Below are 23,614 nucleotides of genomic sequence, written 5' to 3' on the forward strand. Positions count from 1 at the left end.
AGAGAAAAACATTAATTATTATATGTGTGACAATAATTAATAAATTAAAAGGCCTAAAAAATAAAAGGGGAAGAAGTGGTGGTGACATACATTGTTGTGCTTTCCTAACCGCAAAAGCATATAAAATCCAAAGAGGAAAACAAAAAGTAAGGAGAGATTTACAAAGGGAATTGGCATTTCTCTTAGCACATCTTTTCTATGTCCCCTTCTTACTCATGTTTCCATGTGATCAGCTTCTAGCTACTTAGCCAAACTAGCATGCATATATAACTATATAACTCTTCAAACCACTTTCAATGGCTAACATTAAGATTCCATATATACACACATATATATATATTGGACCCCATTCCCTTTGAGGGGACCATTTTTTATTGTTTTTATCATGTCTTTAATTTTTACCCCCATTATTACAATCACTACTTAATTACTCTATCTTTAAACTCACGTTAAACCAAAATATTGGGGTACTTAGAACTTATACTTTTCAATAATTATGCCATAAGCTTGTAGATTACTAAAGTAACATATGCCACGCTATTGGTTTTATATGATAAGCGTCGTTATTACTATTTTTAAAAGATGAAAACTCAGGTGCAGTCAATTTTACGTGAAGTTGATAGCTTAGAGCGAGTGATTAAATGATTGGACTGATTTGACTATATTTTCATCTTACAACTCTTAATTATAAATTTTACGTAAAATTGACTACACCTAAGTTTTCACCATCTTAAAATTGTAATATGGTGTTGATTCAATGGATCGTATTAGGATTATTAAAAATAATCATAGTACACATTGCAAAAATTGCAATATTTAAAATATAATAAAATCTTTCGTATTAGCGACGAAATTTTGTAACAAAAATTTTCTATCAATAATTAATGAGAAATGTATCCGAAACAATGACATAATAAATGGGGATGAACTGAAATTTTTTAAATTTGAGTGATAAATAATAAAAAATTTCATCACTAATAATAATATCCGTCACTAACCTATGAAAATTCATTGCTCCTGTTAGAAATAAGAAACTAAACTGAAAGAAGGATTTATGTATTATTGAGTGTAATCAAGTTGTGTAGAATGATATAATATAAAACGGTATTTATAAGTACTAAGAGAATCGAAATAATAAAGACGTAATATCCTATAATAAATATTCAGATATGCTAAATAATGCTAATTGATCCTAATTGATCCTAATTATATTTTAACAGCTCCAATTAACGAATACATAAAAAACATTCATTCAAAAATATATATACTAGCTAGTATATTATAAACTTTTTGACTAAGGAACAAGTATCTTTGAAGATATAATTCAGCATGGTATATCAAGGATGTAGCATCTACCTAAATATCTGCTTTTTATGGAGACAAATTTTGAGTTTTGAAGCTGACATGCTGAAATGATGATTATGTGTTGAAGTTGGTTGTGTTTGGGGATGAACTAATCAACTAACTACCATAATAGTACCATACTCCATTATTATGGATGTCAATCTGTCATTACTAATAATTCTTCATTCTTGTTATTATAATGCTTCTTCACATACATCTTATTATAACATTAGGCAGTATATATAACTGTTATAACTAATAATGCTAAATTCCTGTGTGGTCCTTCCAACAAACCCATATGATTTGGGCGAAAAATTTGTACTAATGGATTTCAAAATTCAACATCCATGATCCATGTATATTGCAAGTTTTTTTTTTTAAAGAAATTATGAAAATAAATAAATATAATATATTTATTTTATAATAAAACTTGTTTATTGCGTATGTTAAAAATCAGATAGAATGAGGACAGACATAAAGAAGTAATATTTTTTGTTTTATCTTCATATTTTATGTTTGAATAATTAAATAATATTATTAGTCAATTTTTTATCATAAAATTATTTTTTAAATATTCTTTTTTAGAAAATTTATTTTGTAAAGATATAATGATTTATGTTGTCTCTTCTTATCAATTTAAGCTTTTAAAAAAAGTGATATTATAACATAGTATCAAAATTTTATATCAGAAAAATTTAGAGTTTGATCATTCATTTATGTTGTATCTTTCTATTATTAGCGTCAATTTTTGAAATTAGTAGTTTCATAGCAATTTAAAAGTTAAAATTTCAATTTAGACTCTGAAAATTTATTTTTTTTTATTAAATTTTAGAAGAATTATAGATATAGTCAATAGAATTTATTATTTTTGAACTGCAATTAGTCAATAATATTTATAAAATTGTGTGGACTAAAAATATATAATTAGATTGTATATTAGAATAAAAAATTAAATTAATAACTAAAAATACTAACTAAAAATAATAAATTTAATTTTTTTTAACCAAAAAGATAGAGACACTCGAACTCGCCACATTTTAAATTTTTTTTTAAAATATTTTGATAAAATTTTCAAACATATTGGTATGAGTTACGCACGAAAGAAACTCTGATGTTTGGATAATTTTGTTGATTCTCTATAAGTGATGATAAATGCATGAGGTGGGGTCTACCGTATGGTCCTTACATATCAAGAATCATATCATTCACACTCACAGTGAGGTCTAAGTCCTAACAATACATCATTTAACGTGGCCCTCAATGGAATTTCAACTTCATTAATTCTACCTCGAAACATGAGTACACATCTTTTCCTTTCACCTTTTTCTTTTTCTTACTAGAGTTTAATTAGGGCAAATTAAATCTCATGTGTCAAAATGTAGTGTGTGTATATATATATATATAATTAAAAAGCTTTTAAATGTATCAACAACACTAGGGTGTGTTTGTTTCTGAGAACAGAATAAAATAAGACACTGAGATAGGATAAAACATTGATAGATAAAGACATAAAATTTTGTGTTTTTGTATTCTATTTGGTGATAAACTAGAACAAATTATGAAAATCCAATTTATTTTTATTTTTTTCATTCAAAAAATTTGAGATGAAAAATATAATACTAAAAAATATAATTAGGAAAAATTAACAAGAATAATAAAAAAAAAATAAAAAATAAGTTGTGTCTCTTGTTAGTGTCTCTGTGTCATTTTTGTCAGAATAGACACAAAATACACTAATTCAGTATTTTTGGACACATTGTCTCTGTTCATGTTTCTTCTGTTAAACACAATTTTGTGTCTCTGTGTCCCTCTCCCAATGTCTTGTCTCTATAAATAAATGCAGCCTAGTATTTCAGTAATTTTAATAATTAATTTTAATTAATATATATTTTATATATTTTTTATAATTGAGATTAATAATTAAACTTATTAAAATATAGATACATCTAGTTCATTTGAATTTTTTTCTATAAAATTAAATGTCTAAGGTTTAATTTTCATTGCTAGTAGTAGCTATCTACTTTCCCTTCTAGAGAGAACAATTTAAAAGGGAGTGTAACTGGCAGACAAAGATTGATGAGACTCCTTATTCCTTAATTGGATAATATCCAAATAAGGGATCACTCACATGCATCATTGATTTCTTTAATCAAGCTAAATTCAGGCATAATTACCTTTAATTTGTTTAATCACATAATAATTGAAGAATTCATACTTTATAGTCATCATCACCATAATAAGGATGTGAAATATTTAATAATAAAAACAAATTAACTAAAAATAAATTTTGATTTTTTTTGTCTCTTTAATATTATCGATGAAGATATATATGGTTCTTAATGACCTTCAAATTAGAAGCTAAGGTTTATTAAATAAATGATAATGACAATCAAGTTATTAATTGAAATATTCAACAGATATTTCTAATTATTAATGTTAGCATTAAAATGAATTTAATTATCATGGAACAAAAACATTCTCGGCATGTCAAATCATAGTATAGCAACATATGATACAATGATAGACAGAAGTCACAGAACTACATATACTTTTTCATTCATTTAATAATATCCTTCATACTTGTCAGTGAAAAAATGGTTCAACTTTTGGCATGTGACTTGGCTAGTTACAATGCCCAATTTGTTCAATAAAGGGTAACATAGTGTCACAAATACTAAACTTTGTAATTATTATCACAAACAAAAACATATATATACGACAATGTTTTATGTAAATAAAAAATTAAGCTATTAAATTAATTATTCGTATTAATATATATTAAATAATATATATTTATAAATATATAATAATTAATTTGATAACTGATTATCTATGTTTATGTTGCATTTTAATTTAAGGGTAGAGTATATTTTTTATCCCTGAAATTGAATAAAAATTTTAAAATTACTCCTAAATTTTATTTTGTTTCAATTTTGTCTCAAAAGTTTTCGATTTGCATCAAATATACCCCTGACGCCTAATTTTTTAAAAAATTTAAGACAAATTCAACAACAATTTCATAAGAACAACACTCAACACAAGCAAATCAAGCATAATTTTCATGCATTATTGTTAAATTGATCTTAAATTTTTTGAAAATTTAGCTGTCGAAAGTATATTTGATAAAAATCGAAAATTTTTGGGACAAAATTGAAACAAAATAAAACTTAGGGGTATTTTTGAAACGTTTGTCAAACTTCAGAAACAAAAAATATACTTTACCCTTAATTTAACTAGTCCTGTATAAACTAACTAACACTCTTCTAAATAACAATTGGAAGTTAACAATGCACTAAATTCTCACTCATTTGTACATCATTAGAGTACTTAATTATGGTTTATGTTACATAAATCCAGAGACAATAATCTAGCTAGTGTTCTGCATATTTAATTTGTTATCATTCTATATATGTCTCCTTTAGTGTTGTTCATTCATCATTACCTTAAAATTTGCAAAAAGCTTTCTAAAATTTCAAACTTGCTCATCAAAACTGTCTTCAATCACTTGAATCAATCAATCAACACTTTTAAGAAGGGAAAAAAAAGAAGAAGAACAAAGTAGCTATAGGCAAAGGATAATATTAATGAAATTATCAGCATTATAATATATATACATACTGATTCATTTTGGCATTTAGCACACAATTTTCTAATTCCAACATCAGTTGAAGAAAATTTCTCAACTGAAGTAAAAAGTGTTTTAATTTTCTCCCCCATATTAACAAGATAAACAAACAAAATTGTACTCTTTCTCTTTTCTTTTCTTTTTTTCTTGAAAATTATGCCTCACCAACCACATATTTATTTTTTTTATGAAATTCCATTATCCTTCTCCAAGCAGAGGAAGATAGAAACAGAGAAAATGAGTGGCTGCTGAATTCTGGCCTTGAATAATTTCTTCACCTAAATTCTTTTTCCTTTTCCTATTTGATTTTCTATCTTCAAATTCTTCCAACTTGCAGCATCATTAGCTTCTTCTTTCTGCAATAAAAAAAACAAGTTTCAAAGTTAGAAATGAACATAATGCTATCAAATTCAAGGGAAAACAAAAAGCTTGTTCTGAATTGATGAATTAACATACCAATTGATCTCTTGCAATGAAGAACTGCTTCATAAATTGAGCTCTCAGAATCACAAGACTTTCTCCAATCATCTGCAGAATAAGCAACACTGATTCTAGGAGATGCTTCAGAATAGTATCCCCTATTCTTCACTGATTGACTCCTCTTAACAACTTTCTCAGTGCTCGAATTCGAACTAGTCTTGCTGTGATTCTGACCCCTCAGTTTTCTACACAAGGGCCTTAAGAAATTCAGATACTTTTGAATTATCCTCCTTGATAATGTTCTGCACCTTTTCAATGAAGGACATCTCGAATGAGCCGAAGAAGAAGGCGCAGCCGTGCCATTCGACGCATTCGAAGAGGAATTTAGGCTTGGAAGATTGGAATCTAGGACCCCATGATCATCATATTCTTCCATCTTCAATGATTGAACAAAGAGAGGCATGAGGTAGCCATTGGAAAACAATTGATCTGCATCACTTTGTGATTGTGAAGAAGTTGGGAAATCAAACTTGAAATCTTGAGAGCAGTTGCTGTTGCTGTTCTTTGGGAAGAATCTCTTTGAAGGTGGCATTCTTGGATCCATCTCAATGAATGAAGAAGCTTCATCAGAATAATAAGCATCAAGAGAAGTTCTCAATGAACTATCTAAGCTCTCTAGTGAAGGTTTAAGGTTCACTAACCAACTATAAGAGAAGCTTTCAATAGAAAGAGGTTGTGAAGAATGTGAATGTGAACTTTCCATAGCTTCTTCTAAATTCTAATAACTCAAATTAATTGAAAAATCTCAAGCTTAATTCTCTTATGTAGCATATGTTTGAAGATGTGAACATATATATATATGTTATAAACTTATATGTATATATATAGCTTTGAGATATGATATGTTATGTTATGTAATCTCTCTCCAACAATTGGGTATGTGGCTGTCTGGCAAGAGACAATGAAATTTAATAATTGGAATTCAGAAAAAGAAGAAAAGAAACAGAAAAATGTGAGCCCTCACTATAGGTCCATAATGTCTTGTTGCATCACTAGTTAACCTCACCTTTTTCTTTTTAATCATTTGCTGCTTTAAATTTTTTTTATTTTTTTACTAAAAGGAGGAGTTGGTTGGGTTCTAGAACTTGAAATAGTTTATGATATCACATTATAACTATAACTAGAGTATAATTTTGATGCACTGAGAATAAAAAATTTTAGATGATTTTTAAGTTCGAACTTAAAATTTTGTTACTTTTATTGATATGGTAATATAATTAGGTTTTTTACGTAATTTTTTTTATTAATAATATATGAAAATTAAATTTTTATAATTATTATTAGGGTAAAGTATACTTTTTGTGCTTGAAGTTTGGCAAAAATTTTAAAAATACCCCTAAGTTTTATTTTGTTTCAATTTTGTCCGAGAAATTTTCAATTTGCATCAAACATACCCTAAACGGCTAAATTTTCAAAAAATTTAAGACCAATCTAATAACAATGCATGAAAATTATATTTAATTTGCTTATGTTGAAGGTTGTTCTTATAAAATTGTTGTTGAATTGATCTTAAATTTTTTTAAAAATTAGCCGTTATGGGTATATTTGATGCAAATCAAAAATTTTTGAGACAAAATTGAAACAAAATAAAACTTAAAGGTATTTTTAAAATTTTTGTCAAATTTCAGGGACAAAAAATATACTTTACCCTTATTATTAACTAGTGAAAAAAGGCAAGAGGAGGTTCATGCATGCAATTCATGTTTAGGTAGGTACATTAAGAATCTAAAAGAAAAAAAATTAAACAAAATTAGTCCTCTGCTTTAATTTGGAATGTTGCTTTTAATAAGCCTTTGTTCACTAGCTAGATCAAAAGTAAGCAAGGGGAATCTTTGTAATCTCATGAGCTGAATAGTCAACAAAATAATTAGTTCAAATCCTCAAAAACTTTGTTGTTATATATAAACCATTGTTTCCAAAACAATATCTCTATGTGGTGGATTATTTATTTTTCTAAATTTTAGTTTGAGTTAATTTTTTTTTTCTTATGATTCTATGTTTGGTTGTTGTCTTCTTGTTGTGTTGGGTTTTGTTTAATATTTGGATTTGGATTGATATGACCATTTAATAGGAAGGGTGATTTCATCACTTTGATGATCACATTCTAACTGCTGCACCACAAGTTGAACACAAAGGATAAAATTAAATATCCCATTATACCACATTTATTATTACTATTATTATTTGCATGTAACCCAAATGATTTTGATTTGTATATTTTATTGGATCATTATTATATGCATGAGATACTCTAGACAATATTATTGTTTCAAGAAACATAAAAAGTGGTGTTGGTATTCCATAGGTATGTAGAGTCATGCATTTTTTATTTATATTTTAAATTATTATTTTTCCTAATAGAGTCTTATACAAGACACAACATACTTAAACATATCTAGAAATTATCTTCTACATTGAATGTCTTTAAAAAAAACAATAAATATGTCCTTGATTTTTTATTTCGAAGATAAATAAATTGATTAACTAAAAATATAAAATATTTTTTATTTTTTAAAATATAATACATATAAGTCTCTTCATAAACTAATTTGTTTTTATATATTTTAAACGAAAGAACTTAAATATTTCGTATTTTTAAAAGATCAAGAATAATTTTATATTTTCAATTAGTCAAAAATTTATATGTCTTTAAATTAAAAAAATTAGAGGCTTATTTGTAAAATTAAAAATACAAACTATTCAAGCAATTGTATGAATATTTACATACTTTTTAGTAATTAAGTACTCACATATTGAATTAGTAGTTATGCATCTAGTGGGTAACTATCTCTAAGTTATTAGTATTTTTTAATCAAATTAATATGTAAATTTATATTTATTTACCCAAATACAAACATACAACTATACAAGTATGAATTGGAAACCAATTACAAAATGCTCAAAGACCAAATATCATAAGTCATAAATACAATGAATATCTTCTCTAAAAATTTAGGTACAGTTAACTTGATGTGAAATTAATTTGAGAGTTAAATAGTTTGACAGGTTTTGACTAAATTGTTATCTAACAACTTTCAACTATCAACTTTACATGAAATTAACTGCATCTGAATTTTCATTGTTTTTTTCATAGAAACAGACAGAAATGGATAAATTACTTAATAATTACAATTACTCTAGAATTAAGGTCAACATAAATATGAAATATTAGAGAAAAAGAGGAAAAAAAAATATCAAGAGGTTTTCATGGGAAGGAAATAATCTCAGGCTTTTCCATCCACCACAAGCCTTTTGTGGTGATGCATATAGAAATCTCTTAGCAATCTATAGTTTAAAATGTTAGTGAAGAAAATTAAGTAAACTATATATGTCATTTTCAGGCTGAAGATGAACTATTTAGTTTTGAAAAACAACTCAAGAATTTTTATTATTTTATTAATTTAAAAAGAAAGGAGACAAGGGTCCCTAGGGATGTCGGATAAAGAAGTAGACATGAACAAAGGTTTTGAGGACAAAAGCCTTCAAGCCAGGATAGCAGAGTGACTTGAAACCAATTGGTCCCCTCTTCTATGTCCCATTTAAGACAATAAGTATTGGCTGCTAAATCCAACACTCATTAATGTGGTCTAATTCTGATAGCAACCTTACACCATTCATGTAAGTACAATTCAACCTTAACTATGGCAAAAAATAAAAAATAAAAAAAAATTACCAACAGCTAATAATGATAAATAAATTTTATCCAAAAAAAAAAATTTAAGAATTTAATTTTTATGTACTGACATATTTTATTTAAATAATTAATTGTATATTATATATCGTTTAAAGGCTCAATTTTTTTTATATGGAAGGCGTGTGCGTGTCTTCTCCAGATATGAAGTCATGGGGTACCAAATCAATCTGTGGGGTAGATTTTTTGTTAGTGTCAGATCCTAAAACTCGGACCGTGCGAGTTCATTGAATTTCAAATTTGGCTCCACAAATCGGAGAGTCCGATTTGGAACTGGTGAAATTTTGAATTTTCGGAAGGTGGTAATCGGACCCTCCGTGTTTTTAGTAGTGTGTAATTTTTTTATGAAATAGGTTATAAAATCGCACGGTCCGATTTCCATTCCACCTTGACACCACACCAATGTGAAGCCCCCCTCCTTCCCATAACCGAGTACAATACCAGCTAGACTTTCATATACAAATTAAAAAGCGTCGTTTAAAGTAATTAATTATAAAATTTCATTTAAAAAGTTATCTAAATATATAAATTTGATTTTATGATTATGTAAATCTTTTTACAATGTCAATGTATCAAAACTAAATCAAAGTTTTAATAGTGAGAAGTTTCCAAATTTTAAATATATTGGAAGATTCACAGATTTATTTTAATTTATGAACTAACAATTTTAAAAAAATTGTAACAAATATTTTGAAGAAATTTTCATGAATAAAATCCATCATATACAGTTTTAGATAATTAGATAAACTTGTCACTGAGAGTAGAGAATGAATGCCAGCTAGCTCATCATAGAGCTGTTTGTATTGTACAAAAAAGTTTTCATTGCAGGGTCATGAAAGTGAGGATTATAATATATGTCAGAGTCCTATAATATTCTGTGCAGTTTAAATTGTTGTTACATATATGTCTTCAATTAATTGTTCACTTTTCAGGTTTTTCATATTTCAGATTTCAGACCATAGAACTCCTGAACTATATTTATCTTGTAATTTTGTCTACATTTGGCGTGTAGTATATGTTGGATTTTCATTTCTATCGAAGTTGGGTAACAAATAATAAATGTTAGAATATATATTTTTGATAAAATATTAAGGTACGGTTAATTTATGTTTTTATTGTTCTATTATTTTTTGTTTTTATAATTTTGTAAAAAAAAAATTATTATTTTTATTCATAAAATATTAAAAATAAAAAGTATAAACAAACCAAACCAAACGCATTTTTAGATATTTTTATGAGCTATTAATAAACTGTTACTCTTAACTCTTATCTATACGATATTTTAATAAAAAAAAGGTATTTTTTATAGTGCGTGATTTTTTAACTATTTGATATAAAAATAAAAGTTAAAATTTACTATAGTCTCTCTTAATTTTTAGACAATTTAGATACCAATAAGTTAGACATCATAAAAATTTTCGAAAGAAAAATATTTGTGAAACAAAAATTTTGTTTGTTTTATAAATTGAGTAGTATTACCCTATATATGGTGGTTGTCAAATACTTCTTTAATTTTATGTCATCCACAAAGCTAAACTAGCAACAACTAATGTATATATATATTTTTTGTAATTTCTTTGTTATATCACTCTATCAGTGGATATAATTAAGAATTAGTCTCATGAATTTTAAATCTTTTATATTTTTGGTGAATGAAATGTCGTTTGGTAGTTTTACATATACATATGAAATTTGAAACTCATTCAAGGAAACTCAATTGACACAAGACATTATTAGAGTTGATGCAATAGATAGGAATAGCTAGACTATTATTGTTAATTATTTCATAGTATCTAGATACTAGAAATGTAAAAACCAAGCATTCTGGCAACTATATATGCAACAACATTATTGGCAACATGGTTCCTAGCTAGCCTGTACAACAACTTTAAGAAAAAGCATATTGATTCTCTCAATTTATTTTCTCAATATTTTTAAGTATAATTTTTACTATATAATATTAATTTCTCACATTTTTTCTAACTCATCCACCACATATGAGCCACCAAAACGTTTGAAAAAGAATCAAGTATAATTTTTATTATATAATATTAATTTTTCATATTTTTTCTAACTCACACAGCACATATGAGCCATCAAAACTTTTGAAAAAAGACCAAATGAAAAAAACACTATATCTAACTCGAAATTTTAATATAATAAATTAATAAGTTTCTCATTTTATAAATTACTTACTCTTTCATATTTTTTTTCATGTGAGATTAACTTTATACACTACTTACACTTGTAATATTAATATTTAATGTGACAGACTAATGATTAATCATTCTATTTAAATACTTATTGTTGACCAATAAATGACTACATATATAACTAGGGCTGCGTTTGTTTACAGAGACAGGACACTGAGACAGGAACACAGAGACACAAAATTGTGTTTGGCGGAGAAGACATGGACAAAGACAATGTATTCAGAGACACTGAATTAGTGTATTTTGTGTCCATCCTGACAAGAATGACATGGAGACACTATCGAGAGACACAACTTATTTTTTATTTTTTCTTTCATTATTTTTGTTAATTTTTCATAATTATATTTTTTATTATTATATTTTTCATCTCAAATTTTTTGAATGAAAAAAAATGAGAATAAATTGAATTTTCATAATTTGTTCTAATTTATCACCAAATAGAATATAAGAACACAAAATTTTGTGTCTCTTCATCAGTGTCTTGTTCTATCCTGTTCTCAGTGTCTTGTCCTGTCCTGTTCTCGGAAACAAACGCAGCCTAAACGTTTGGACGTAATTCAAAAGTTAAACATGATGAATGAATCACTCAATAAATTTAAATTATATTTTTTTAGTCTCATTTAACATGTGTATAATAAAAAATCAAATTTTACAATATCACTTAAAATAAATGTTAAAAGTGTTGAGACAAAAACACTGCCAAACTAACTAGTAAGCATACTACTAGTAGTATATCACATACCATAAAAGCTAAGAATACTTTTTTAGTGATAGAAGAAGAAAAGTTCATGGAAAAGAATCTCATCCCATATATATCCATGGTGGAACAAATCAAGAAAACAACCCCTGCTTATTGGTGTAGTAGGAAGAACTAGGCAACTAGCATTTCAGGACTAAATAGAAAGAACAACACCAATCACCATTTGAAAGTTATATATCAATATGACGTGATCTTTTCATCATAATAATTATGCAAATTATTTATACATATATCTTCATCATCAAATGCATATGTATATAACATCTTCAATTCCTCTATATGTATGAGCCAAAAAGTTATACAACTATGAAAAACATGAAAGGCATATATATACCATGTACTATTCTCAAAGAATAATTGTGAGTATATTATTTACGGAAATGTTTGGTAACCAAAGAAAATCAGCAAAAAACAGTCATAACTTACCTTATTTAGCATTCATTAATTGTTGCGACCATTAATTAATGCTAAATAAGACAAGTTCTGATTTTTTTTTGTCTATTTAACATTACCCATTATTATGTGCTTAATTATATTGATGATGAATGCTTTGACAGTAGTTTGAACATTGTTAATTAGTTCGATCATGCTGTTATATCAAAAATAAAAAATAAAAAAAATATATAAAAAAATTATTTTGCTCAGCCGACACTTAAAAATATGTCCCACTGCACACATAAAAAATTATATATCCCATGAAATATATGCAAGCTTTAAATCACCAAAATCTACTAAAATATTTGCCAATTGGAAGCTTCTTACTGAATACAGTTTTTTATAGAGATTTTTTTGGTAGATATCATAAAGAATATTTTACAACTTTGATTGTTAGATATTGTCATCATATATATATATATACAATGATAGTGTAACATAATTTTATTCTGTCCACAAAAAGTTAAAAATAGAATTATCAAATTGATAGTGAAATTTTTTTGGGTCAATATAGTGAATTGTTTTTTTTTTTTTTTTGTCAAGGAAAAATAGTGAATATATTTTTTGGTACTTGCAATATAGTGAATTGTTAAATCATACAAATGGAAAAGTTTGGGCCACAAATTTGTTTGTTTGGACAACCATTTGGGCCACTGGAAAAACCTCCCAATGGCATCATCTATAGGCCCATGAATCTTTAAAAGGAAATAAAGCCCTGATGCTCTCCTGACCAAAAGAAGAGTCCTGATGCTTTCAATAAAAATAGAAGCATCTCATTATTGGGCTATCACTTTTCTGACTTCAACTAAACTCATAGGCCCAAATTGTGGCCCATAGTATCGTCGAAACGTTAGTTAAAAAAAAAAAAAGAAATGCATGCACGAAAACGACATCGCTTTAAAGCTGAGACATGTTAGGCAAACATACAAGCAACGGCAGCAACGTTGAAGGGACACTTTGACACTTCCATTCGTTTGTGTTCGATACGAACGAGGTCTCTCTCAAAACCCAAAGCTCCAACTACCTCTTTCTTCTGAGATTCTCCGTCAAATTTGGCTTTGATTTTTCCAACATCTGCTCACCACCTTCTTAAACTTCTCACTCTTCTTCTTCTTCTTCTATTCATAACATCAACGCATTCTCTCTCTCTCTCTCTCTCTCTCTCTCTCTCTCTCTCTCTCTCTCTCTCAATGGCTCAGATTGTGGCAACAACACGATCCATTCAGAGCACCCTTTTGTGCCCCACTTCAGGATCTGCAAATGAAAGGGCGCGTAATCTCTTAAAGCCTCCAACTTTTTCCTCCAAGGTTTTCTCATCAAATGGGATCAACAAGTGCCCCCAAGATGCATTCAGAAGCTGCAGGATCAATGCGAGGAAATCTGCATCTGTTGAAGTTATCCCTGTCTCCGCTGAAGATGATCCAAAGGTTCCTTCTTTTCTTCTCTCTCTCTTGCTACCCTTTTATTAGAGTTTCTTTTTGTTGCTAAAAAGTGATGGGAAAATATTGGAATTTGAGATTTTGAATAGGACCCCATATGTTGAAAATTATGGAAAATGGAAATGGTTGTGACCCTTAACAATAGAGTTATGTTTGTGGAAAAATGAATCTCGTTTTTTTAATTGAGATTTGAGCATTGAGTAGTTTGCATGCTGAGTGTATTTGAAATTATGAGATTTGCTAGCTGGCTCTCAGCTGTGTTTACATCATGTGTAAACTAAATCTCAGAAGAGATGTGCACAATATTGTTAAATCTTTGTTGGTGCATCTTTAGAACTATCTGAAAACTTTAACATGGTGTGTTTTGGTGATTAGATTGAGGAGCAATTGCGTGGTGTGCCGCAACTTCTTGATGCTTCGAATGGAATGTGGTCGAAGCCCACGTTTAGGCGCAAGACGAAGATAGTTTGTACTATTGGTCCTTCCACCAATACCAAGGAAATGATCTGGAAGCTGGCTGAGGCCGGCATGAATGTCGCTCGCCTCAATATGTCTCATGGAGACCATGCTTCACATCAGAAAGTTATTGACTTGGTTAAAGAATATAATGCACAAGCAAAGGACAATGTAATTGCAATTATGCTTGATACTAAGGTATGTTATACTTCATGAAAGCATTTCTTCTTATTATGATTAATGTATTAAAATTTTTGTGCAAATAGTGTTACTATCGTTAGCCTATGTTTTTAACATTCCTTTTCTGTATTGAATTATGTGCAGTGTCATATGTTAATATCTTTTTTCTTTATTTTCAGGGTCCTGAGGTGAGGAGTGGGGATCTGCCACAACCAATCATGCTATCAACTGGACAGGAATTCACTTTTACTATCCAAAGAGGTGTTGGAACTGCAGAGTGTGTTAGTGTGAACTATGATGATTTCGTCAATGATGTGGAACCTGGGGACATGCTTCTTGTTGATGGTATGGGGTCTACTATTTGACAGAAATTACTTATCCTAAAGCATGTAAATATTATGTTGAGGTGGTTTATTTTCGTGACCCCTTTATAGGTTAATTATACGATGGCTTTGATGAATTTTTGACTAAATATGTAATGATGACCCAGGTGGTATGATGTCGTTGATGGTAAAATCTAAGACAGAAGATTCCGTTAAATGTGAAGTTGTTGACGGAGGAGAGCTCAAGTCAAGAAGGCATTTAAATGTTAGAGGAAAAAGTGCAACACTTCCTTCCATCACTGGTGAGACTTTAGATGAGTAATCATATTCTTGATGATTTTCCAATTAGTGTCTTTTTGTATTTGGGTACATGGTGATGATTGAGAATATAGTGATTTCAATGGAAATAATCTTCTCATTTATTTACTGCAGAGAAGGATTGGGATGATATCAAATTCGGAGTGGATAACCAAGTTGATTTCTATGCTGTCTCCTTTGTTAAGAGTGCTGAAGTTGTGCATGAACTGAAGAATTATTTGAAAAGTAAAACATTTATAAGATATATATCATATCGAGTTGTTTGGTGCATATTTGAATCATAAGAATGATAAAGTTTCCATTCAATACTGCAGACTCTGGAACTGATATACATGTCATCGTAAAAATTGAAAGTGCAGACTCTATACCAAACTTGCATTCCATTATCACTGCGTCTGACGGGGTGCTTAACCTAATCCTTGAATTACTCTTAACACTTGCTGCTAGGTTCTGTGGTTGATTTAGCATATATTGTAAATGCATATTCTTCTCCACTTTTTTTGAATGTGTTTTGTGGAGTACTTCTGTGTGTTTACATTTACCTGATTCCTTCCTTTTCAGGCTATGGTTGCCAGAGGAGATCTTGGTGCTGAGCTTCCTATTGAAGAGGTTCCACTTTTGCAGGTAAACAAACTGTTACATAAAGATAATGTGAGCAATTGGCATCATTTACTGGAAATCAAGTTAAGCTCATCTTAAATTCCATAATGCTTGTAAATGTAGGAAGAGATAATCAACTTGTGCCGTAGCATGGGAAAAGCTGTTATTGTGGCCACAAATATGCTGGAAAGCATGATTGTTCACCCAACACCAACCAGAGCGGAAGTATCGGACATAGCAATTGCTGTTCGAGAAGGTTCTGATGCAATAATGCTGTCTGGAGAAACTGCCCACGGAAAGTAAGTAAATAGTTTTGAATATTGCATGCTTGAGTAGTACTAATCTTGAGCCGCCGAATTTTTGTAGCGGCATATAAGAGGCCTTGAAGATAAAGTGAGCTTTACCAGTAATGTTCCAATTTTATATGGAAGCAGAGGAATAGGCTGATTCTTAGAAAATGATGTACTTTATATTTATATATTTGTTTTTCTTATAACACAGGTATCCGCTAAAAGCTGTGAAAGTAATGCACACAGTTGCATTACGTACAGAGGCTACTATACCAGGGGGTCAAATGCCGCCTAATATCGGTCAAGTGTTCAAGGTTTGAAGTTGATATATTTTGTATCCTTGACTACTTTATGCATTCATTGCCCTCCCAGTTGATTCTTGGCATTGATATGTGTATTATGTTTTTCTTTTTTCTTTTTTTTTTTTCTTTGCCCCTTCTTTGGATCCATGTAGAACCACATGAGTGAGATGTTTGCATACCATGCAACCATGATGTCTAACACCCTGGGCACCGCAACCGTCGTTTTTACGAGAACGGGTTTCATGGGCATCCTATTGAGCCACTATCGACCTTCTGGGACCATATTCGCCTTTACTGATGAGTAAGTTCTCTTTTATAACATCTGTGGATCTTTTTTGTTCAAAAATTAACAGTTTTCCTGCATAGTATCTTATGAAACTGATTATGTGATGGCCTTGTGAGGTGTTACGAATTTCATGGTCCTCTAGCAATTGTCTTGAGCTGTATTAAATGTCATGGCAGTTGATTTCTTTCCTTAGTTTTGTTGACGTATTTGAAAGCAACTATGTTACGTGTACACAAAAAATCAGCCACTTGTATAGAATACATGTTGGAATACAAAATACACGTTGAAAATGAATTAAACAATACATGTATTCATACACAAACACATAGTGACAGATTTTTTAAGCACACGTAGTATTTTTATTTGCAAAATAAGAATAATTTTGCATATATGTGATATTATTCTGTAACAGATTTATTATCTACCTAATTTTGAATTTTGCTTGTTGTGCAGTAAACGAGTACAACAGAGATTGGCACTGTATCAAGGAGTCTGCCCTATATACATGGGATTTTGCGATGATTCTGAAGCGACCTTCCGAAGAGCCTTGGATTTGTTGAAGGTAAAGGGTTTAAATTAAAGCACTTTTACTATAACATGTAATATAAGATGATAACTAGTGGCATGAAATGATTTTGAAACCTTCATGAATCCCTTCTTAACATGATAAACTAGCACTTCTCTTCATGTATGCGATAAACCATGAACCTTATGCAGATTTCATTACATTTAGCGACATATTTTTTAAGAATTTAATTTTGATGCACTGTCAATGTAAAACCGTTTTACGTGTGCATCCAATCACATAACGCCACATTAGCAGAAATAACTATCTTTTTTTACATTGACTGTGTGAATGGTCATCCAAGAGAACAGTTGTGATTGCACGAGTTTTACACTGTCATTGCATGAAAATTAAACTCTATTTTTAATCCTTTTAAAGGGATTATTATTAAGTCTTGCTGCTCCTAATTTAGCCTATATGATGATTTATGTGTGCAGAATCAAGGAATGGTGAAAGAAGGAGAAGAAGTAGCACTTGTACAAAGTGGTAGGCAACCTATATGGAGGTCCCAAACCACACACAATATCCAAGTTCGAAAAGTGTAAGATCATAAGATCACAATAATAGAGAGTGGTAACTGATTTCAGTTTCAGTTTCAGTCTTTAGGAACTATACACTACCATATCATCTTATTTAACACTTTGCACATTGATGCCAGTCTTTACTTTTTCTTTTATAATTTGTTTATTCATTTTATGTTTTTCAGTTTATCATGAACAAACTTCTGTATATGTTCTTGAAATTTGGGTGAAAATTTTGAAATAAGGCATAGGCCATCAAGGCCTTTGAATATACATTAGTACTTTATATGTCATCATCTTAATTTGTTTATATTTTTATAAGAGTTAATCACTTTTGAATCATTTAGTAAGTCCACAAATTCAGTGACACGGAAGAAGGGGTAGGGTTTATATTTATATTAGATTCATAATTAGAGGTTTCAACTTTCAAGCTTGAATGATGAGAATTAAAAAAAAAAAAGAGTAAATACCAATTTGCTTCCTGTTATTTATCTTTTATTTGAGACTGATCCTTCATGAAATACACAAAATCAAACTGAATTTAACTTATTATTGAATCATGAAAATAGTATAAAAAATTTGTATAACCTTATTTTACTAAAATAAACTATATACAAGTCATTTTTATCTATATTGCACATACTCAAAAAAAGAAACAAGGATAACTCCAATTTCTCAAAGTTAAAGATGTCAGTGTTTTTAAAGAACAGTAAAGTAAATGAAAACAAAGCAAAATATAACTAAACTATTACATGAAATTAACCATTTGAACTAGTTTTTCTTACGAAGTTTTACATTATTCAATTATATGAAAGAAGAAGATATTGCCGCTGTTCAAGAAGAGTTTAAAAAAAAATCAAATTGGAGGACTATTCCAAGTGCAGCTTTGTAAATGGATTTAACATTTGTATTGTACATGACCAAATAAGAACACTGATAAACTAACCAAGTTGGTTGGCCTAGTGATTAGTTTATTAGTCTGTTTAAGCAAGTATCGTAAGTTTAAATCCTACCTTGTATATACAGTAACCTATTGGTCGACGACAAACCTAATGATTAGTTCATTGGTCTGTTTAAGCAAGTGTCGTAAGTTTAAATCCTACATTGTGTATACAGTAACCTATTGGTCGACGACAAACCTTTAAATGGAGTTTAAAAAGCTGAGAGACATTGTTTGAGGTTGGTCTTTGGTTGCCATGGTTGATTAAGCTATGGATGACTTAGTTAAGAACTAGGAATCAATCAATGTATAGTGGTGATATAGGAGGCAACTTGTATGACTGGGTAATATAAATATATATTTTATATTTTAATATATATATTTTATTTTGGTTACTGATTTTATTGTATTTCTAACACTTTTTAATTTAGATGTGAAAGGGGACATAGTGTAAGACGTAGTTATGGAATGTATAGGTACTTTACGCAATTGTAGTGTTTGGAGTGAAAATTGGACCATCCGATTTGTATATCCCAAATTATTTTAATTTTTTAAACACAAATCAGAAATCCGATTACCTTCACCAAAATTTAAATTTTCTCTTGCGCACTAATCGAATTGTTCGATTAGTAGGCTTAACTTTTTTATAAAGAAATTAGATGATCCGATTTCTTCATCCCTTATTTTGAGAAAAAGCTGTCTCACATCCATATCTAGTATCTACATTCTCCACGACAACGCACAACACACATGCTTCTCATATCAAAAAAAATGAGCCTATTTCTAACTGATTGTAAAAGATATATATTGTTTACTAAATTACTCTTCAAATTCTAACGATTTCTTCTCATGTCCGAAAACAATTATATATTGGATGAATTTCAAACCCCTTCACCAAATTAAAGAGGTAGAATTGAAACCATTAATAAACAAATAAATGAAAAAGTTATCTCTTTCCACTATTATAATTTTTATTTATATCTCATATATTTATTTAAAGTTTTTTATTTATTATTAAATTATTAGTTTAATAAATTTATAAATTTATTTTTAACATGCATTTAGTTCTAATTGAAACATATATTTGGACCTTAATCCAACTCAACACACAACAAATTAAAGCTCCATGCATGGCTTCAAAACCACCACCACTGTCCCTCCTCTTCATTGCTCTCTCCATGCTCTCTTCCACCACCACCAGCAGCAGCTCCGGCCCCGGTATCGCCATCTACTGGGGCCAAAACGGCAAAGAAGGCACCTTACAACAAGCATGCGCCACAAACAACTACAAAATCGTAATCCTCGCATTTCTTACCGTCTTTGGCAGTGGCCGAACTCCGAAATGGAACTTCGCCGGCCACTGCGGCGATTGGAGCCCCTGCACCAAACTAGCCCCACAAATCCACTACTGCCAGAGCCAAAACATCAAGGTGTTCCTCTCCCTCGGCGGCGGCATCGGACACTACTCTCTCTCCTCGCCGCAAGACGCGAGGGAAGTTGCGCTCTATCTTTTTGAAAGCTTCCTCAGTGGCCAACACGGACCACTGGGAAGCGTGGCATTAGATGGCATTGACTTTGACATCGAAGAAGGGTCAAATCTTTTCTACGATGACTTAGTCAAAGCCATCAATGCATTCTCCACAAAGGAGAAAAGAATTTACCTATCTGCGGCGCCGCAATGTCCGTACCCAGATCACTACCTCGATAAAGCAATCAAAACTGGATTATTTGATTATATTTGGGTTCAATTCTATAACAACCCTCCATGCCAATACTCAAATGGAAACCCTAAGAAACTTTTCGAGTATTGGGACACGTGGACATCGTCGGTTTTGCCGAATAACACTGTCCTTTTGGGGCTTCCGGCGGCGCCTCGTGCCGCCGGAAGTGGGTTCGTAGCTGCTGAGGTTGTGGCGGATGAGATTCTTCCGTACATAAGAAAAGGTTCAAACTATGGAGGGGTTATGCTTTGGAGCAGATACTATGATGTTCAAACCAACTTCAGTGAGAAGATTAAGGGTAGCTTGATGATGAGATCTGCGTTGAAGTTAGTGAAAGCAATTGGAGATGGAATATATGAAGGCCTGTTTTCCATTTTGAACCGTCGTTATGTGCCTAAATCTGCTTCACTTAGGGCTGATGTTTGAAGCTTCTACATTATATTTGCAAAGGTGAAAACTTACTATTATTTTTACTTGAAATTGATAATTAAAAATTTTTAGATTATAATTTAATTAAATTTATAAAATGATCTAATAATTTTTAGTTGTCAACTTCATGTCAAAATATCTGTATATGACTTTTCACCGTTTGCAAAAGCTTCAAGAAAATGAGAGAATAATAAGTCACTTTGCATGCATGTGTGATATCTTTCTAAAGTTGGTGTCTTCTGGGGTTTATGGGGAGCTTTTAAAAAAAGTAGTATTTATTTTTCATGTAACTATATGATGACTTCGATGATTGTCACTCTTCTATATTTATGATGGGGTAGAGAAAGGTTTTTAATTTAATTTGTTCGAATTTGATATTATTATTATTATTATTATTATTATTATTATTATTAAAATTGGCCATTTTTAAAATCGCATTAATTTAGATTCAATTTTGAATTTTATTTTTGGCAAACTACATGGATCAGATCGAATTTTAAATTTATTTTTTAAAACCAATCCAATTAAATTTAAAACATACAATGTGTATAATAATATTATTTTATTATTGTATTTAAAATTTTACTTATTATATATTTTATTTTATTAATGTATTATTATTATTTAGTGAATATTTTATATATTTAAAATAAAATTTATTTATTTATTTTAACTAATTTATAGTTTTATTTCTATTATTATATTATTATTGATTTTTCAAGATATTTTTCGTTATGTTATTTTTAGTTATTTAAGATTTGATGTTAGAATTTGTATGTATTTTTTAATTTTCAAAATCGCAAATCTAATCAAATCCAATATAAACCGCTTAAAATTGGATCAGATTATCTAAAAAGCTTTTCAATCCATACTACATCGCAAATAAAATTAATGTTTGAATTGAATAATTTTTTGACACAAAATTGATCTAAATCACACCCCGAACACTGAGAGTGATAGAAAAAGTCACCATACAGATTCTCTCATTTCAAATATTTATCAAAACGTCATCCTATTATAAGACACTTTTCTGAACCCTTTCAATAGAAGGGATTCTAACATGAAACCTAAACATTTGACATATTAATTAATGCACTAACTATTTCCAACAAGAAATCAAGCCATTATATATTTGGCAGATAGAGAGAGGGTAAAAGGGGTATTATGGTCCTCCAAGTACAGCATTCTCAATGTCTTCTCTGCTCAGAGCATAACTAAACCTCCTCTCCACATCCTTATCCAGATTCCCAGGTCCACTCTTCAAATACCTACACAGATATAATAAACTCTTCAATCTCTATTAACAATAAAACATTTACTTTGTTGCAAGGGAAAATCCATCACGAGCCTTTACAAATTGCAATGAGATTACTCAATGAATAGTTAGCAAGTATGTCAACTTCAACTTAATAGAAAACCAACAATTCATTCAGGATATTTACTTCTAAAATAAGTATTTTGTTTAGTACATATTTTTCTTCAAGTACTAAGCATGTTCAATAATAGTTTTTAGATTGAATTCACAAGTACATATCAGTAGGATGCCCCATTTTCAATCCAAAAGTAACATGGTAAAATAAAATAAGAACAAAAAAACAGCCCCTCTATTTTGTGTCTCAGAACATACAATAGTAAAGAACAAACTGCCACCAGAAAGTGATTAAAGATTCATTGTGAAATCTTAACCATTCTTTGATTTCACCAACTTGATGTAACATATATGTCTAAAAGGAATCAAAGGACCAATTTAAGTATCTAGTATCTACCCTATCCTAATTTGATCTCACAGATGCCATTGCAGCAATGCAGGGGAACATAACACTGCATTGGCTTGCTAGCTTCTAGCAAGTTGGACAGAAAATTCAACAATCAACAGACATAACAAACATTAAAAATATATTTTTTTGCTTTAAAAAACTCAATTTAAGTCAAACCCTTCACAACTTTCCAACTAAAGTATCCAGCCTCCACATTCCATCTACCAATTCTAAACCACACAAAGTGGATAGCACCTTGTGCACATTCAACACACACAAGCATAAACTCAAACACCAAGAGTGCAATAACCAAAAGCACAAAAATTCACATTTTTTAAATAATAATAAGAACAATAGAAAAAGAAAAACCCAACCTTATGTAGAGATCAGTGACATCTAAATAGAGATGAGCATGCCAATCAGCTTTTTGAATCAGCCAAACAGCTCTATCATCCTTGCTCTGGTAGAATCCAAGGCTCTTGAGCCAAGCCTCAATGCAAGGCAAGCTATGTGAGTAGAGAGGCTTGTTCTTCTCTGGAAGCTTCTGAAGCCACTCATCATCTTCTTTTGGTGACAACTCTTCTGCTTCTGGTGACTTGCAGAAAATTTGGGTGGTTGTGGCGATGGGTTTTCTGGACGAGATGGAAAGTGGGTTGGGACATTGAAGGTGTTTTGGGAAATGGGTTAGGTGAAAGATTGGAAATTGAGTTGAACTTGAAGAGATTGAAGACGGAGGAACATTGTAGTTTGTGAATGTTGAGGATGTAATGGTTGACATTTTTGTGTTTTTTCCTTTTTTTTTTTTCCAGTGATGATTTGGGTATTGTGTGATGAATTCGGATAGAACTGGACAGAAAAAATAAAATTAATTCGAAAATCGTGATAAAAGAAAAAGAAAAGTGTTGAACTTTTAAGGTGGGGGAGAAAGCTGAAATAGAG

The 23,614-nt window shown here is 30.0% G+C and overlaps 4 protein-coding genes across 5 annotated transcripts; 2 read left to right on the forward strand and 2 right to left on the reverse strand.

Moving 5' to 3' along the window:
• Window positions 1–4,909: 4,909 nt before the first annotated feature.
• MAKR6 (membrane-associated kinase regulator) lies at window positions 4,910–6,416 on the reverse strand. Its single transcript, XM_016345526.3, has 2 exons — window positions 5,426–6,416; window positions 4,910–5,325 (listed from the first exon to the last, which is right to left on the reverse strand). The coding sequence occupies exons 1-2, from the start codon at window positions 6,150–6,152 to the stop codon at window positions 5,312–5,314; spliced, it is 741 nt and encodes a 246-aa protein (XP_016201012.1). The 5' UTR covers window positions 6,153–6,416; the 3' UTR covers window positions 4,910–5,311.
• A 7,057-nt stretch (window positions 6,417–13,473) lies between these two features.
• LOC107644906 (plastidial pyruvate kinase 2) lies at window positions 13,474–18,099 on the forward strand. 2 transcript variants are annotated; one of them, XR_015883301.1, is made up of 12 exons: window positions 13,474–13,975; window positions 14,363–14,641; window positions 14,803–14,968; window positions 15,114–15,248; window positions 15,379–15,489; window positions 15,579–15,667; window positions 15,826–15,888; window positions 15,988–16,163; window positions 16,366–16,468; window positions 16,609–17,092; window positions 17,155–17,304; window positions 17,745–18,099. XR_015883301.1 is itself a non-coding variant. In XM_088486597.1 (12 exons), exons 1-12 carry the CDS (start codon window positions 13,739–13,741, stop codon window positions 17,850–17,852), a joined length of 1,725 nt encoding a protein of 574 aa, XP_088342723.1. In that variant the 5' UTR covers window positions 13,474–13,738; the 3' UTR covers window positions 17,853–18,099. The 2 variants fall into 2 exon arrangements, 1 of the variants encoding a protein (XP_088342723.1); XM_088486597.1 differs by having other exon boundaries at window positions 16,609–16,757; window positions 17,196–17,304.
• A 1,724-nt stretch (window positions 18,100–19,823) lies between these two features.
• On the forward strand, window positions 19,824–20,915 carry LOC107642234 (acidic endochitinase-like). Its single transcript, XM_016345528.3, has one exon. The coding sequence runs from the start codon at window positions 19,824–19,826 to the stop codon at window positions 20,913–20,915; it is 1,092 nt and encodes a 363-aa protein (XP_016201014.2).
• A 957-nt stretch (window positions 20,916–21,872) lies between these two features.
• LOC107642235 (tRNA dimethylallyltransferase) lies at window positions 21,873–23,601 on the reverse strand. The gene is made up of 2 exons (XM_016345529.3): window positions 23,050–23,601; window positions 21,873–22,186 (listed from the first exon to the last, which is right to left on the reverse strand). The coding sequence occupies exons 1-2, from the start codon at window positions 23,451–23,453 to the stop codon at window positions 22,081–22,083; spliced, it is 510 nt and encodes a 169-aa protein (XP_016201015.1). The 5' UTR covers window positions 23,454–23,601; the 3' UTR covers window positions 21,873–22,080.
• Between the last annotated feature and the right edge of the window lie 13 nt (window positions 23,602–23,614).

This window comes from Arachis ipaensis, chromosome B5, assembly GCF_059453495.1.
Source record: "Arachis ipaensis isolate K30076 ecotype BB chromosome B5, ASM5945349v1, whole genome shotgun sequence".
NCBI classification, from domain to species: Eukaryota; Viridiplantae; Streptophyta; class Magnoliopsida; order Fabales; family Fabaceae; genus Arachis; species Arachis ipaensis.

Coding starts and splice junctions, on each gene's coding strand:
- MAKR6 (XM_016345526.3), bottom strand. CDS start 6,152: ATGGAAAGTTCACATTCACATTCTTCACAACCTCTTTCTATTGAAAGC.
- LOC107644906 (XM_088486597.1), top strand. CDS start 13,739: ATGGCTCAGATTGTGGCAACAACACGATCCATTCAGAGCACCCTTTTG. Junction 15,889..15,987: donor AAGAGGTTCCACTTTTGCAG/GTAAACAAACTG, acceptor TTGTAAATGTAG/GAAGAGATAATCAACTTGTG. Junction 16,164..16,365: donor GGAGAAACTGCCCACGGAAA/GTAAGTAAATAG, acceptor CTTATAACACAG/GTATCCGCTAAAAGCTGTGA.
- LOC107642234 (XM_016345528.3), top strand. CDS start 19,824: ATGCATTTAGTTCTAATTGAAACATATATTTGGACCTTAATCCAACTC.
- LOC107642235 (XM_016345529.3), bottom strand. CDS start 23,453: ATGTCAACCATTACATCCTCAACATTCACAAACTACAATGTTCCTCCG. Junction 22,187..23,049: donor GTCACTGATCTCTACATAAG/GTTGGGTTTTTC, acceptor ATATCTGTGTAG/GTATTTGAAGAGTGGACCTG.